General features: G+C 33.0%; 2 protein-coding genes and 1 long non-coding RNA gene across 3 annotated transcripts; 1 reads left to right on the top strand and 2 right to left on the bottom strand.

Moving 5' to 3' along the window:
- Window positions 1–4,371: 4,371 nt before the first annotated feature.
- On the bottom strand, window positions 4,372–6,975 carry LOC145102575 (uncharacterized). Its single transcript, XR_013706191.1, has 2 exons — window positions 6,524–6,975; window positions 4,372–4,588 (listed from the first exon to the last, which is right to left on the bottom strand). It is a non-coding gene; the product is annotated as an uncharacterized LOC145102575 (long non-coding RNA).
- A 2,896-nt stretch (window positions 6,976–9,871) lies between these two features.
- On the top strand, window positions 9,872–12,082 carry LOC145102576 (GDSL esterase/lipase At3g48460-like). The gene is made up of 2 exons (XM_079040006.1): window positions 9,872–10,618; window positions 11,442–12,082. Exons 1-2 carry the CDS (start codon window positions 10,004–10,006, stop codon window positions 11,952–11,954), a joined length of 1,128 nt encoding a protein of 375 aa, XP_078896132.1. The 5' UTR covers window positions 9,872–10,003; the 3' UTR covers window positions 11,955–12,082.
- Window positions 12,083–12,649: 567 nt separating this feature from the next.
- On the bottom strand, window positions 12,650–15,068 carry LOC145102577 (E3 ubiquitin-protein ligase AIRP2-like). The gene is made up of 5 exons (XM_079040007.1): window positions 14,705–15,068; window positions 13,772–13,934; window positions 13,600–13,666; window positions 13,072–13,306; window positions 12,650–12,999 (listed from the first exon to the last, which is right to left on the bottom strand). Exons 1-5 carry the CDS (start codon window positions 14,797–14,799, stop codon window positions 12,789–12,791), a joined length of 771 nt encoding a protein of 256 aa, XP_078896133.1. The 5' UTR covers window positions 14,800–15,068; the 3' UTR covers window positions 12,650–12,788.
- Window positions 15,069–15,691: the final 623 nt, after the last annotated feature.

Here is a 15,691-nt window from a genome sequence, read left to right on the forward strand (position 1 = left end):
GGACTGCAAAAGTGGCAAGTAGAAGTGGGACAAGAATGGAAGGTGGGGATACACATGGTAGTAGGGTTAAGAGGACTAAGACAACAAAGGTAAATACAACTTCTTATTTATTATTATTTTTATTTGTTAATCAATATGTTTCATTTAAGTGTTTATTATGTGTGTATAATAGGGTGAAAATATGAAGAAAAAAACTGTAGAAGTGGCAAGTGGAAGTAGGACAATAATGGAAGGTGGGGATACACAAGGTACTAGGGAAAGTGGAACTACACAAGTGACAAGGGAGAGGGGTGATGTTGTACTTCCCCATGCTAAGAGGAGGAAAAAGAGTGAAAGGATCATCAAAAAAATTTGGTAACCCAAGTTGTAGGAAAGAATGGAGAGGGGAACACTTCAGAAAAATCTGTCAACTTAATGTAGTTTTTGCATGGGAACTGCATGGGATGTGTCCTTTATTATGTAGGCTTTTGTATGTAATGCTTTGTACTAGCATTTGTAGTAAAAACATGTTACGATGTTTTCTTTTAAAGATTCCATGTTGGAATTGTTATGTAATGTTTTGCACTCACTTTGGTTATTAATATATTCTCTTGTGGGATCCAATGTCCTTTGTGTCCTTTTTATGCATTAGATGGCCTCTTGTTTCTTGTCCCTCCTGGAATTGTTATTTTGGCCATGCTACTTAAAAAATTGTTTGTGGACCATATAACAAATCATGAATGATATTATATAATTAGTGGACCATATAACTTGCATTCTTTGGGGACCATATAATAATTCATGCAGTACACTATCAAGGAGCCCCATAAAGCAATGTTAAAATAAAACATAAATCTAGGCTTTTTATTATATAATTAGTCCATACAAAAGGTGTTACATCACCGTATGTAATGGGGCTAAAGTACAATGTCTATACTAAATTGTCAAAAGGATCATCATTCCATATACCACCGTTTCACCATCAAACAACCCTATACACCTTGCATCATCTAACACAATTTTAACTTGATTTCCAAATACCTAATCACACAAAATACCATCCCAAAAGACCATCCCCATATGTACCATGAGCCAAAAACCACCTATACACCATGACCTAACATCCTACATCACATATACCAACTTAAAGTACATGATCACAAACAACAAGCATACCAGAGCAATCAAAATAACCTTTTTCAACATCTTCTTCAAACTTTCAATCTCAATGAGTAGTTCCTGGATCTTAGCTTCAACAAGTTCCTTCTCAACTTTCCTAAGAAGCTTGTATTTCTCCACCTTCTTCTGCAGCTCAACAACTTGACCATTCCTAACCAAAAGGTTGTCGATCCTAAGTTTCATGCTCCATAACATATACTTGTAGTGTTTTGGTAATGCTGGGTCAAGCCACTGGAAGAAGTTGCAACTGTCGTTGTATATCTACAAAAGAAAGCCACACACCAGAAAAAGGTTTTACTGTTCATACTTTAGGGTTTTCTCGTTGCAAATGGGTTTTTTTTTTTGTTGATCAAAATAGAGGGTTTGCAGTAGAAAAATCAAAACTGTAGGGCTAAAAGTTATCGATTGTAACGAAGGATACCTTACCATTTATTGTGTGCAATTATGGAAGCGATGAGCTGGGTTGTTAGGCTTCCAGGCTTCTTTGAGCTTCGACAAAGGCTGATCGCAACACAAGCAGAGAGGATTCACTTCAACATAGTAAATGGCGACGGTGTTATATGATTCGGAGGAGGAAGACATGGTCGAAAGGGTTGGTGTTCTTCATAGGGTAAGGAAATAGTGACAGTGGATCTATTGAACCCTTACGAAGCTTATGTAATAAGCTGACTGGACACCCAATTGGATTCCATAGACCACGTCGCATTTGACTTTCGTTGACCAACCGGGTAACCGGTAATAAAATGAAGAAAACCTTATTTTGGCAGGTAATATGTCACTTTAGTGGGGTCAAATGTACAAAAATTAGTTGAAAGACCTTTTAAAACCAAATGGAAAACATTATTGTGTTTCAATGTCAATAACCCTTTCAAGTATAAGCGTATTGAAATAATGTAAAAAAATGGCATAGTTTCCAATAAGTGATTGCACCCTCCGGTAAGCACCTTCACTAAAATCAAAGTTCCTCTAAAATCGTTTTTTTCCTGATAGTTGTATGCGACGATGTGATTCATGAGTGTCGAAAATTGCATGCCAATTTAAAAGGATGATTGTTTTTGTTTAAATTGATAAATATTCATCAATTTTTTTCTTTTCCAGAAATCATATAAATTTCTTCGGGTATATGAATATACGATTGCTAATGGTTTGTGGTTGTTGCCTTTGTTCATAAAAGTTGTGATTTTAGTCGATGGAACCAATCAATTTGTTGTCACTCCTCTTGTTATAATGATTATTGATTATGCTTCCCACATTAGTTACTTGATCTTATGAAGAAGTTTTTTAATTTTTTTTTTTATGTTTTTTGATGTCAATAAGTTATAACTTGTATTCTAGTATATTAAGGAGATTCTATACAAGATGGCAAAACAATAATGGAATGTCAAGAAATTATTTTATCCCAAAATGGTTTTAGGTGAATGAATGTTGACCTAAAACTACTGTTTTACAGGGAATAAAGAAGCTTTGTGAATGCAAGAACATGGAACTGGTATTGGAAGAAGAAATGAAAGAATTAGAAGAAATAACCAACTTTGAAGTTTCCATGAATACAAGGAATCAAGAACGAATCAAGTTTCCATGATCAATCCGATTTTGAAGTCAATGAAAATACCTCTTTTCTGGATTGCAAAAGTCAACCCAAGCCATTGATGTAAAGATCATTCCTTCAATTTACATTAATGATTGTATAACTTTCCATTGAATTTGGATTGACAGGTTGAAATGTTGGAAATAAAAATGGAGGGTCTATGCAATGACGTGTTTGATGTAATGATGGAGAAAGAATATAGATCGATCATCAACGGTTCAATTGCAAGTTTGGTTTCTATTTAATATTGAATCGATTTCCCTAATCATTTTTCTTTTTCTTATGGAGTTGCTAATCACACCAAGGTACTTTGTATGTTTTCATGGATTTCAAAATATTACGTTTGATTTGGATTTATTATGGTTTTAGTATTTTTTTTTTATAATTATTCAAGAAGTTAGTTCAGTTATTTTATAAAATATAAACATTGAATTTAACAAAAAACAATACATAATGGTAAAATGATAATTTTTATCATTCAACACAACAATTTAAAGGATCAACAATTTAAGATCCAAACCAAACATGTTAAATATTCAAATCTTATCAAATAGCCATAAAAGAAGGCTGTTAGTGGATTAAAAATTATCAGTGCATCAAAACATGAAGGTGAAGAATTGGATTTTCTTCTCGAATTGGATCAAGTGGGTGTAAGAGTCAAAAGTTTGCTACAGATGTAGGGAAGATGTACACAAATTCCCATACCCAGGTAACAAATATCCAATCAATATATCAAATTATGAATAAATGCACAATAGTTTCATTCATGCAATAAATAACTTAAGCTTCACAGAATAGAATAATATAGACATTTTAGAAAATGTTGCATTTCAATAAATGAATTTGATCTATAAGGAGGAGTTTGGTTTGTGGATTCTGGCGGAATTCCCATACCTATTCGATAGGGTGTTTGAATGGAGCTCAATTTCGTTCGAGTGTGAAGGTTCCCTCATTTAAAGATTTGTTCATTCCTTCATGAGATTGGATGGAATTTAATTATATTTCTTCCCGTGTTTGTTAAAAAAACTCCTAATTATTCTTACTACTCATCCCTACCACTTTTAGATGATAATAAGTGTAATAAAATAAAAGCTACAACAAGATAATATCAGAATCATTGTGATGACTCCACTATCAATAATCAAGAAAGTGTTAGCAAAGCAATGCCTTTCCCTTCCCCTCACAAGCCCCTTTATGATTTATGAGTTGTTACTCCTTCCGGATGATATCCTTTGTTTGATAGACCTTCTTATTTAAAAAAAATTTGTAACTTTCATATCATTATTTTTATTATTTTTCACTTTAATCTTACATTAAGATAATGCCTCGTGTCATACAAATAGAACACAATAAGGCTACAACAAGATAACATAATACTCTCTGTTTTGATCTAAATTAGGGTTTAGGATTTAGTGGACATAAAAACTATGTAGCATTATAATGAGATCATTCCGCTTAAAGATTATGGCAACTTAAATTTTGATCATATTTGTGAAAATGTCATTGCATTCCATTATGGGCTTTTCTTGAGAGTTTTCTATTTTTCCAATACAAACAAATTAACAAGCAAAATGACACTCTTTTATAGATATAGCCACAAACACATGCAAAAATATGTAAATGTGTTTATGAAGACAAATAATATAAAAATGATTGATTGATATGCTTCACTTCCACAAATTGAGCTAAAAAAACTTTCTTAATACAAGAAAATCATTCTAATTTTATTAGGTGGGTCATACTTTCTTAATACCAATACCATCATTTGATATCATTCATCTCTAATCACCCTTGGGGGTATCTTTCTTAGGTAATTCCTTGGGTTTTGCCTTCTCCATTTCCCTATAACACCAAAACATATACAACATTGGTAATTTTTAGTATGATCCAAAACGGGTCGGGTTACTTTTGCCCATTTCTTTTTGAGTTTGCATTTCAAACTCTAACACAAAGTTAGCTCAATTGTATGTTGTATAAATCGGGAAAATGACTCTTGAGGGTAATTAACTTTTGCGTTTGTACTCATTTGGTCCCTTTTTTTTTTTTTTTGTATTCAATATACCATCGAACTTGTTGTTGGTGTTTACCATAGCCCTTTTGACCGGCTTTTGACCTGTGATAGCCGGTCAAAGGGTTATGGTGAACACATACAACAAGTTCGATGGTATATTGAGTACAAAAAAAAAGAAAAGGGACCAAATGAGAACAAACGCAACAGTTGGTTACCCTCCTGATTCATTTTCCCTTTACTCATTTACAACAAATCCCACATCATTTCCTACTGATATTAATGACTTTTATGAGATTCATTCTTGCTTCTCTTCAAAACATAACCTACGAAAGGACATTATTCATACATGTACAACTTTGTAATGCACTTGAATATTTATTAGGGGAATCTTGACTAAGCAGGCACATTTCATGACTACATTTACATTTCCAATCAAATGATTTATCGTATCATGGATTCTAGACAAGTCTACAAACGAGTGGAATCACAAGTGCTATGATTTTTGAGTTTACTTAGCTTTAAGATCGAAGTCATGAAATGCGCCTGCTTAGTCAAGATTCCCCTAATAAATATTCAAGTGCATTACAAAGTTGTACATGTATGAATAATGTCCTTTCGTAGGTTATGTTTTGAAGAGAAGCAAGAATGAATCTCATAAAAGTCATTAATATCAGTAGGAAATGATGTGGGATTTGTTGTAAATGAGTAAAGGGAAAATGAATCAGGAGGGTAACCAACTGTTGCGTTTGTTCTCATTTGGTCCCTTTTCTTTTTTTTGTACTCAATATACCATCGAACTTGTTGTCTGTGTTCACCATAACCCTTTGACCGGCTATCACAGGTCAAAAGCCGGTCAAAAGGGCTATGGTAAACACCAACAACAAGTTCGATGGTATATTGAATACAAAAAAAAAAGGGACCAAATGAGTACAAACGCAAAAGTTAATTACCCTCAAGAGTCATTTTCCCGTATAAATCTAGCAAGTATGACCATCAAATGTGAGGCATTGAGGATGAATATATAATCTCAGCATAATTTCTCAAAGTTGGAAGATGTGAACAACAAAAAATTGTCCCCAAAAAGTCCATTTAAGAGCATGATTGGGCCAATTACAGAGGCTAGATAAAAAAGAATAAAAGAAGCAACCAATTTAACAAAAAAAGGTTTACTCAACTAGTTCATGATAAAAAGGTTTATCATTGACCTCCTTGATTTCATATAAAAGCAAACAAGGGTTTCAAATCACACAATCTGGAAGTTAAAAGTGTTAATTGTGCTGATGAGAAAGTGATTTTTCAGCTATGATTCATGAGTTATGCAAAGATACTATTTTGATAGCTGAGAATGATGAGGCAGACTCACAAGGATAACAATAAACTTGTGCAACAATGGTGCTCAATGCATTTACAAATGCTGAAGTTATTAGAGACATGACAATTTGTAGTGAAAGATGCCCTAAAACACAGTCTAATATAGTTGAATCTGCGATCAGAAACATTAAAATTTGACAATGATTATTGCTATTTCATTGTGTACTATTTCCTCTACGATATCCTTTTATGAAGATTACCTATGTATTTTATGTATTTGATTATGACTTATGAGCCCTAAATTGAGAATCATAGGTTCATTCTACACTAAATTGAACTTTGAATGATAACCTTGTTGCATAGAAGATAAAGTATACAGAAAAAGGTCCACACAGGAGTTCATAATCAAGCATGAAACCATGTGTGTGTGTGTGTGTGGTAATAATAGAACATACTTAGCTGCAGAAGCGGATTCTTCTTCGAGCCAGTGGCGAATTTGACGAACGTTGCGTTTGAAAATAGAGGCAGATTGTTTTACATCGCTCCTCATCAATAAAATCACAGCACTGACTCCTGCCACCGTCAATATCAAGTTTGTTAACGCCATTTGCTTTGATGATTCAAATTCAATCTGCAAATAAGTCCGTTTGACAAAAGATGGATTTGATTGGAAATTTCGTATCGGATGATAATTTGATGGTTATGGGATATGGAACAGATGGAACAACGACGGAAATTTCTTGTGAGCTGAGACCGATTCGAAGGAGGTTTGGGAGTTGGGAGTGTTGGTTATCGGCGGCGGCGGCGGTGGGTAGGGATGTTGAGCGACGGCTGGAAGAAAAAAGAAAAAAGAAATATAAAATTTGAACGGGAGGCCTAGCCTCAATTGGCCCTTGCACTATTAGTATTTTCAATCTAACCACTAACGTTTCTAAATATTTTACTTTAGTCCCTATCAAAATACTTTCATCCATCCTACTAATCTACTATCATAAATGAAGGTTTTTTTGCCACATGTCCTCTTCTCCTTCATTTGGACACATGACATTTTCTAACATTTTTAAATTTTCTATTTTCTACTTGTCATTTTATTGTATTTTTCATTTTATTAAATTAAAATTCCACATTTAATATGTAAGATAATATATATGTAAGGTATTTATTAAAAAGGGTTTATATATGTAATGTATCTAATATATTAAAGTTTCATTAATTTTAATAATTCAAAAGATTTCTCATTTTTCTTTTAAATTCAAACTTTTCAAATTATTAAACTTTTATATTTATTTTTTTTAAATATTTTCGTTTTTTGTTTGTTGCAATTTATTAATATGATTTTTGCTGATAACAATTAAAAAATATACTTGTAATATTTTTATCTTAGTTTGAAAGACAAGATAGCAGTTGTGTGTATATTGGGGGTATTAACTATTAAGTTTGATATTATTAGAATTTGTTTAATAATGTTAGTTTTCATGTGTAACGCGTCGTAAATTAATAGAGTAAATTACACGAATGGGTCCTATGGTTTACAGTAATTTATATGTTTCTAACTTATTTTTTTTAACTCGGAAGTAAAAACAAATAGTAATGACCTTCCGAGTTAAAAAAAATAAATTAAGAACCAAACATATAAATTACTCCAAATCATAGGGGTCATTCGTATAATTTACTCTAACGATTATGACACTTACAACTTATGATTGGTGTTTATGAAAAAATTTACAACTTATGATTGGTGTTTATGAAAAAATTTTGCAAACCATTTTTTTTTCATTTAAAACATAATAATTTACTGTACAACGCTACTAACAAAAACATAAATTATTGGGGTATTAAAAGTTGATATCGTCAGAATTTGGTTAATAAAAATATTGGTTTCCATGACTTTTGTCATTCTTAAAATTATTCCTCTTGTCTAGTTGTTTGCATTATGTTAAAAAGAAGTTGATAACGATTTTCAGAAAACCATTTCTCATCACTTGTATATATTGAGAAAAATATATTATATATAGACGACTCCGACATTTCACTTTTCTAAATATAATGGTTTTACAACTTTACGTTGCTAATTATAACAATATGGATTTACAAATTTGCTTCACATTTGAACTAACCATGTAAATTTATATAAATTTAATTCATATGTAAATATGTTATAAATTATGGATAAATCACATGTGTTAAAACTTAAAAAATCAGCAAAACACATGGTCAACGTTGACCACGTCAGTCCAAACGACTCGACCTGAATTCGGAAAAAAAACAAAAGTTCATCAACTCCCCACAACTGTCGTACGCGTGTAAGCTTGATTCATCTTTTAATCCACAGCCTTTGAAGTTTAAACATCCATCAAGAAAAAGAGAGAAAGAAAACTTACAAGCTCACACAAGGTTGCTTCCCCACTAATATGGGATAAAAGAAATAACCAATTTGCTTATTCCTTTATAATTTACATAAAATGATGCATGAAAGTCACTATACTATCATTTTTTGATTTTTATACTCCATTATTATTATTATTAGAGTAAATTATACGAATGGTCCCTATGATTTGGGGTAATTTGTATGCTTGGTTCCTAACTTATCTTTTTAACTCAGAAGGTCCCTACCGTTTGTTTTTGCGCTTCTTATGCTTTGATTTATAATAGACTTCGGAAACAAACTTCACCACAAATTGGTTTTGACCGTTTATAATAGTGATGTGGCCCATTGGTTTTGACCATTTATGATAGTGATGAGGCCCACGAGAGATTAATGACTACTCAACTACTTATGTGTTATTTGGGCCAGTGAAACATCTTCAACTTTTAATGTCCGATGTTTTCTTTGAAATACAAATCCTTCAATTGGATTCCTCACTTAATGTCAAATCCCCAACAATGTCTCCATCCCTTTTTATTTCGCTTTTTTGAAAAAAAAAATGCGAAACGCAACCACCTTGATATTGGTGGTTCCTGATTGATATCAGGTCGCTTTTGAAAAGGTCTGGTTTTTTTTAGACCGGTCCCGGACGGTATCTGGGTTTTTTGATTCGGTACTTTTTATATTTTCTATTTTTGTTTCGATTTCATATTTTTTTCGTTAACAAATGTGTTGTTTATATTAAAATGATAGAAAATTTTATTAAAAATGATACACTAAACTTAATAAAAGAAAAAAGAGAAACTGAAAAGACCGTCCTTAAACGATCCATTTTTTCGGACCGGTTTTGATTGAGTCCGGTGTTGTTTTAGACCCGTGTCAGTTTTTTTTTAAGACCGGTCCAAAACCGGTCTTTTTGTTTATGGTTCAAAGTTTCATTTCACTTTCTTTTATAAATGTTGTAATTTCGTCAATGACTTTAAGATAAATCTTAATATCTTATAAAAACATAACGAAAACAACTCATTCATAGTCTTCTTTCATTTCTCTCCAATCTTCAATACCATCTTTTCCAAACTTCTTTAAACATAAAAATAAAAATTTGTGTTAAGAAACTCAAGTTATAGTTCAGCAAGCCCAGTTTTTAGCGAATCAAATCACTTCTTTTTTCTGAAACAAAGAAAGTTTTATTCAGTTTATGTAAACTTAAATCTTACATAAATTGGGTAAATTAGAATATGCCACGTCTCATCACAAAATAAAAGATAACCAACAAATTATTTAATCATTCACCGCAAAAGTTGGTGATAGGATACGATTCATCCCATAACATTCAAAGCTTTTATAAAATTAAAAACCGAATTTCCTCAACTACCCCACAAATATTTATTACCCCCCCACTCTTCACCTCTTCTTCCATTACAACAAAGAACTACAAATCAAAAACTATTAATTTATCACGTATAATAATACTATATTACAAGCCTACTTTAATTCCTTCACAAGTTTCAGTTTATAAAAACCCACTAAAGACACTCAAAAAATTCAAAAAGGTCACCCATCATCAACCATGCCACCTTTCACCACCACCTTTGCCGCCATCTTCCTCCTCCTCACCACCACCTCTGCCAATCCAACTCAACGGCCGTTCAAGAAAATCTATGCATTCGGTGACTCCTACACCGACACCGGAAACACCGCTTCCGCTAGCGGCCCTAATGCCTTCACCTACGTCTCCAACCTCCCTTATGGCCGGACATTTTTCCACCACCCCACCAACCGCTACTCCGACGGCCGCCTTGTCATTGACTTTGTGGCGGAATCACTTTCCTTGCCCTACTTGCCGCCCTACCGCCACCGCAAAGCTGACACCTCGTTTGGTGTCAACTATGCTGTGGCGGGGTCCACCGCCATACCGCATGAGTTCTTTGTCAAAAATAACCTTACTCTAAACATCCAACCTCAGTCATTACAAAGTGAACTTGCTTGGTTTAACAAGGATTTGGAGGGGCAAAAGTGTAAAAGTGCAAAATCAACTCCAAGAGAATGTAAGGAGGTGTTTGATGATGCGTTGATTTGGGTTGGTGAGATTGGAGCCAATGATTACGCGTACACCGTTGGATCTTCTGTTCAAAGCAAAACCATTCAAGAGCTTTCCATTCGCAGTGTCAATGGATTTCTAGAGGTAATTATTATACGCCAAATCACAAAATTAATAACAATCTATTTTACTTTTTGATCATATACTTTCTTTTTTATTTTTAACTCATAATAACAACGCTACTTCAATCGTTTATTCATAATCATAATAGCTTAAAGTTTAACGTACCTATATTTTTACCTAAAAATAGCAACTTTACTTTATTTTTATCACAAGTATAATGAATAATAAGTATGTTGTTATTATAGATATGAAAACATAAGCACTACAAAACAAAATATGTTGCGGATATTAATCATACGAAAAGATACTTTATTATGGATTTCTAGAGATAATTACTATATGACAAATTGTTGGTAATTAAAACATAAATTATTCTCGCTACTAATATAGGCAATATACTCTATGTTTTTACCTATAAAAATAACTTATTTTCATTTTTTACATAACAACAATGTACGTATAAATTTTTTACCAAGCATAACAACATGCTTACATTTCACTATCAATACGAGTAACGTACTTTTACCAAAATTATTGTCCACGTTTGACTTTTGAAGTCTTTCAATATCAACTTTGACCATAAATAATTTTTTTTGTGTTATATAATTTTTGATGAAACTTATAACAATGAAAATACATTTAAAAGACAATCCATTCATATATGTTGCATAAAAAATTATATAACAAAAAGTAAATTATTTAAGGTCAAAGTTTAACTAAAAAGACTTAAAAAGTCAAACATGGACAATAATTTTGAGACGGATGTAGTATTTACCAAAATTTTACCATATACATAATATCAAAACAAAGAACATTATGCATAAGAATAATGTATTTTTGGCAGGCATTGCTTAAAAAAGGTGCAAAATACATGGTAGTGGAAGGCCTTCCAACCACGGGTTGCCTGACCCTATCCATGGCATATGCACCCGAATCAGACCGTGATGACATGGGGTGTGTGGGTAGTCTCAACAAACAAAGCTATAACCACAACACCATTCTCCAAACCAAAATCCAAGATCTCAGGAAAAAGTATCCGGAAGCTGTCATTATTTATGCTGATTACTGGAACGCGTATCGGAATGTCATCAAGAACGCATCCAAATTAGGGTTCACGGAGCTTTACAAAGTTTGTTGTGGGTCGAATGGTAATGGTGCACCATATGACTTTGATTTGTCTGTTACTTGTGGGTCCCAGTCTTCGAGCTCGTGTCAAGAACCTTCTAAGTATATTAATTGGGATGGGGTTCATTTAACTGAGGCTATGTATAAGGCGGTTTTTGATTTGTACGTTAATGAGGGGTTAACTCATCCACCCTTCGGGTCCTTATTGACTAGCAAAAACTACTTGGGCTAGACTATTGTGAACCCTTCTTTTTGTGTTTTTGTTTTGAGTCTATGATCTTAGCATATGTAGGAGTCATATGTGTTTATTACATGGAATAAACTTGGACAAGGCGTATACGCCTTTTATACTAACAAAAACGGCAATGTGTCTTAATCACACCGACATCAATTTCGATCCAAATACAATGCATGCTAAAAACAGTCTGTAGAACTATTTTGGATGATAAAGAGGGTATTTACGTCTTTTGTACTTGCAAGATCAAAAACCCATTCCTATCTCACCCAAAAAAATTACAATTTTTGTGTCGTTGGGATAGTTGCATGTCAAATACAATACAAACTGATGTTTGGAACGTAAGGAATGAGAAATACCACATCATATGAATTCCTTTTATATCATGAAGAAGAAAACCTAAAGACATTAAATATGAGATGAGGTTCCATCCGTTGAGAATAAGTGTCTGTTCTAGACTTTTGAGGTCAAACAGAACTGCTTTAACTTGAGAATTAATATGACTATAATTAGGTCCCATGATGAAATTTGAATGTTTCATAGAATATAACAAGAACCAGACTGAAGAAAAAAATATGAATCCAAACGTACAGTTTTCACGGCTAATTTGGATTTAAAAAGTGCTAGGATTGACTTTCAAAAGTCAAAAGAAGAGAATTTCCTGCAACTAAGAGAAAAAACATACTGGGAGCTTCAGAGAACACAATCTCTATTGGAAACGATGGTTAAATTCTACACTAAAAATGTACACCATTTTGCAGAAATCGACTGCAAAATCAATTAAAATTACAAATATACAAGAAAAAGCTAACCACATTTTATCAACTCGGATTAAAATAAGTAGTCATTGTATACCAAGAATACAGCATCTGGGATATCTTTAGGCAGCTTATTAATGTAATTATAGAATCTTTTTTTGTCCTCCTTTGACACAGTTTTTTGGTCAACCACATCTCCTGTACATGGGAGAACCCATAAATCCTCTGAGTTCACTCTCTTCAAGCTACCACGGCAAAAGGGGCAAGATACTGACCTCATGTTCCTGTAAAATCTTGAAAATTTAGCATAAAAAACAAGAAAGGTGAAAGTGAAACATGTTTTAAAACTAACTTACCAATCATGGTAGCAATTGATGCACATTGCATGACAACAGTTGGGCAAAACCATTTTGGTGCAGGGCTCTAAGCATATACCACATTCGTCTTCTCTTTCCATATCAACATTTGTACTTTTTGTATTTTTTTCTATTTTCTTTCTGGGATTTGTCCCAAAAGGTTGAATATTCTCTTCATTGTCTTCGATCTCCAATGGGTTTGTTCGTAGACGTTTGAGGGATGGCAATATCACATCTGAAAAAAAAAATTGAGTTATGTATTTTTTTTTTAAATCAATAACAAAATAGTTTGTTGTTTGATGTTTCTGCAAAAAGGCTTATTTCTTCCAACCACCCTGGCCCACACTGGAAATCAAGTACACACAACAGTCTGCTAGGTGGCCCACACTGACCAAAAGCATCGTATCATACGAGATTGATGTAAATCAGTTTGACAATCCACATTGGAATTGAAACTCCCACACTTTTGAGAGTCAAACCCTTGACCATTTCTAAAAGTACATTGATATTTGATGTTTGTTTGCATACCATAGAACTCTCTAATGGTTGCCTTTCTCCCAAGTGAAGTAAGTTTTGGTTTCCCATCTGGCAAAACCTGAAACATAAACTAACCGATGTTATGGTGACACTTGCAAAGATGGAATGATGGAAACGATACACACATTTTGTCCATTGTTGTTTGGTTATTTACGATACTAACCTTGTGTACAACCACGTAACAGAAATTTAGACATGTTTGAAGGAAACAAGAACATGGGAAATCGATCCATTGGAGTAAAAATGATAAAATATATGCCATGTCACTGTAACCCAGCTCCATTTGAAGACACGCGCCACTTTTATCCCTTGGAATAGAATTTGCCCTGTAAGCAAAAGGATTAAAAAATACATGTAAAGATGTTGACTTTTGATCAAATCGTTGATTTAGAGTAAAAAAGGGTTTTGGGTATTTTGAAGATTGGGAAAAAGGGTGTTGAAGTTATGTAGACAAACACGTCGTTAATTGTTTATCTTCTACTAGCCCTCAAAAAAGTTAAAAAATGTAAAGGGTGTTGACTTTTGGTCAAACAGTGAATTCAGAATTGATGGCATTCGCTTTTACCCTTCGTAATTTACATACACTGATACACGCATGCTAATTTTATAATTCAATCTCTCCAGTTTGACTAGCAAAGTTGAACTACAGAAACAGAGGAAGAAGTGCAAGTAATAAGTTTCAACTTAAAAAAGATTCAAATTGCATTACCAAATTGAAGAACTAATACCCGTTCGTTCACTAGTTTGTAATTGCAAAATTGGCATAAATCCCCAAAAAATTAAACACCCACAATTTCATAAACCTAGAATTCCCTATAGTTTCAACAATTTGTGTAAAACAATCAAGAAATTTTACGAAAATTATAACAATTTTGACCTCGGAACCAAAAGATACGCATTGTTTTATCGTGCACGATCAATACACAAAAACACCAAGCAAGCTCTTTAACAAAATTTTACCTATAAGCAGTACGTGAGAAAAAAAAAACCAACAACATCCATATTCACATCCCATTAGACAACCCTAATCCAGAAAAAAAGCTGCAAAAACATAATACAGAAGAAGATAGTGAGAGTGAGAGTGAAGAGGACTTACAGCATATTAGCAAACTGTATATCAACCTCAAGAACATTCAGTGAATCCCTGTAAGAAGGACATGATGCAAGCTGATGATAATAATAGTTATCCATAATTTAATTAATCCCAAGGAATCAACTTCCGCCGAAAAAATGATCGCACTTCGCAGACTCCCTTTCCTTCGAAAACAAGGAAAAGGGAAAACGATCGGCGAATTTAATTTTTTTTTCAGCACGAGAGTTGATATAAACAAATAACGGGATTAAATACTTTTAACTTCTTAAAATCAGGGGTTGAACAGGCGAAATGGGTGGGGAAAATTAATGGGAATTTGTGAAGAGGGTCAGAGTTGTTGAAAATAAAATGAAACTTTGACTGCGTTTTTGTTCAGCGACTCCATCAAAGACGGGAAGGTGGGGGTTAGAAATGGTGAATTGTCAAATGACAATTTTACCCTTATCGTATTGAATCGTACGGCGTACGGGGATTATTGAAGATTCTAAGTGGGTTTTACTTTTGAAGGGTAAAAATGATCAAGATGAGTTTTAGTTGCAGAACCACCACACAGGTGGTAAAACTTGAAGCAAGTGGATACCAGCTGCTTTTGGCCTTATTCAGGAATGATTTTTATTTTTTTTTCTGATAAAAAGGAAAAATATCCTAGAAATAAACTTTTACTTTTTACATATTTAATATTTTTTTATATAATTTATTACTAAACTTTAAAATATTATTTTGACTGTTTATTACCATTCTAATCGATTAACATGTTCAAAAAATATTATTAACCTTATCTTTATACATATTTTACACTAATCTGTATTTAGTCATTTTCATTTTATCACATCATCATCATTTAAGGTCATCTTCTATGGCCAATATAATTCCAAAAAAATATATTTAAATGTTTATTTTTTTTTTAAATATTGCAAAACATACAACTTTTTTTCCTTCTTTCTAATAAAAAGCCACCTCCCCCACCCATATATTTTTCTAATATCGACA

The sequence above is a fragment of the Lactuca serriola genome, chromosome 4, assembly GCF_051521515.1.
Source record: "Lactuca serriola cultivar US96UC23 chromosome 4, Lser_US96UC23_V15, whole genome shotgun sequence".
Taxonomy (NCBI): Eukaryota; Viridiplantae; Streptophyta; class Magnoliopsida; order Asterales; family Asteraceae; genus Lactuca; species Lactuca serriola.

Bases quoted from the DNA above. Each gene is read 5' to 3' on its own strand.
- LOC145102576 (XM_079040006.1), top strand. From the start codon at position 10,004: ATGCCACCTTTCACCACCACCTTTGCCGCCATCTTCCTCCTCCTCACC. The intron at 10,619-11,441 runs GTAATTATTATA...TATTTTTGGCAG, and splicing joins GTGTCAATGGATTTCTAGAG to GCATTGCTTAAAAAAGGTGC.
- LOC145102577 (XM_079040007.1), bottom strand. From the start codon at position 14,799: ATGGATAACTATTATTATCATCAGCTTGCATCATGTCCTTCTTACAGG. The intron at 13,667-13,771 runs GTTAGTATCGTA...TTTATGTTTCAG, and splicing joins GTTACGTGGTTGTACACAAG to GTTTTGCCAGATGGGAAACC. The intron at 13,307-13,599 runs GTATGCAAACAA...TTTTTTTTTCAG, and splicing joins AACCATTAGAGAGTTCTATG to ATGTGATATTGCCATCCCTC.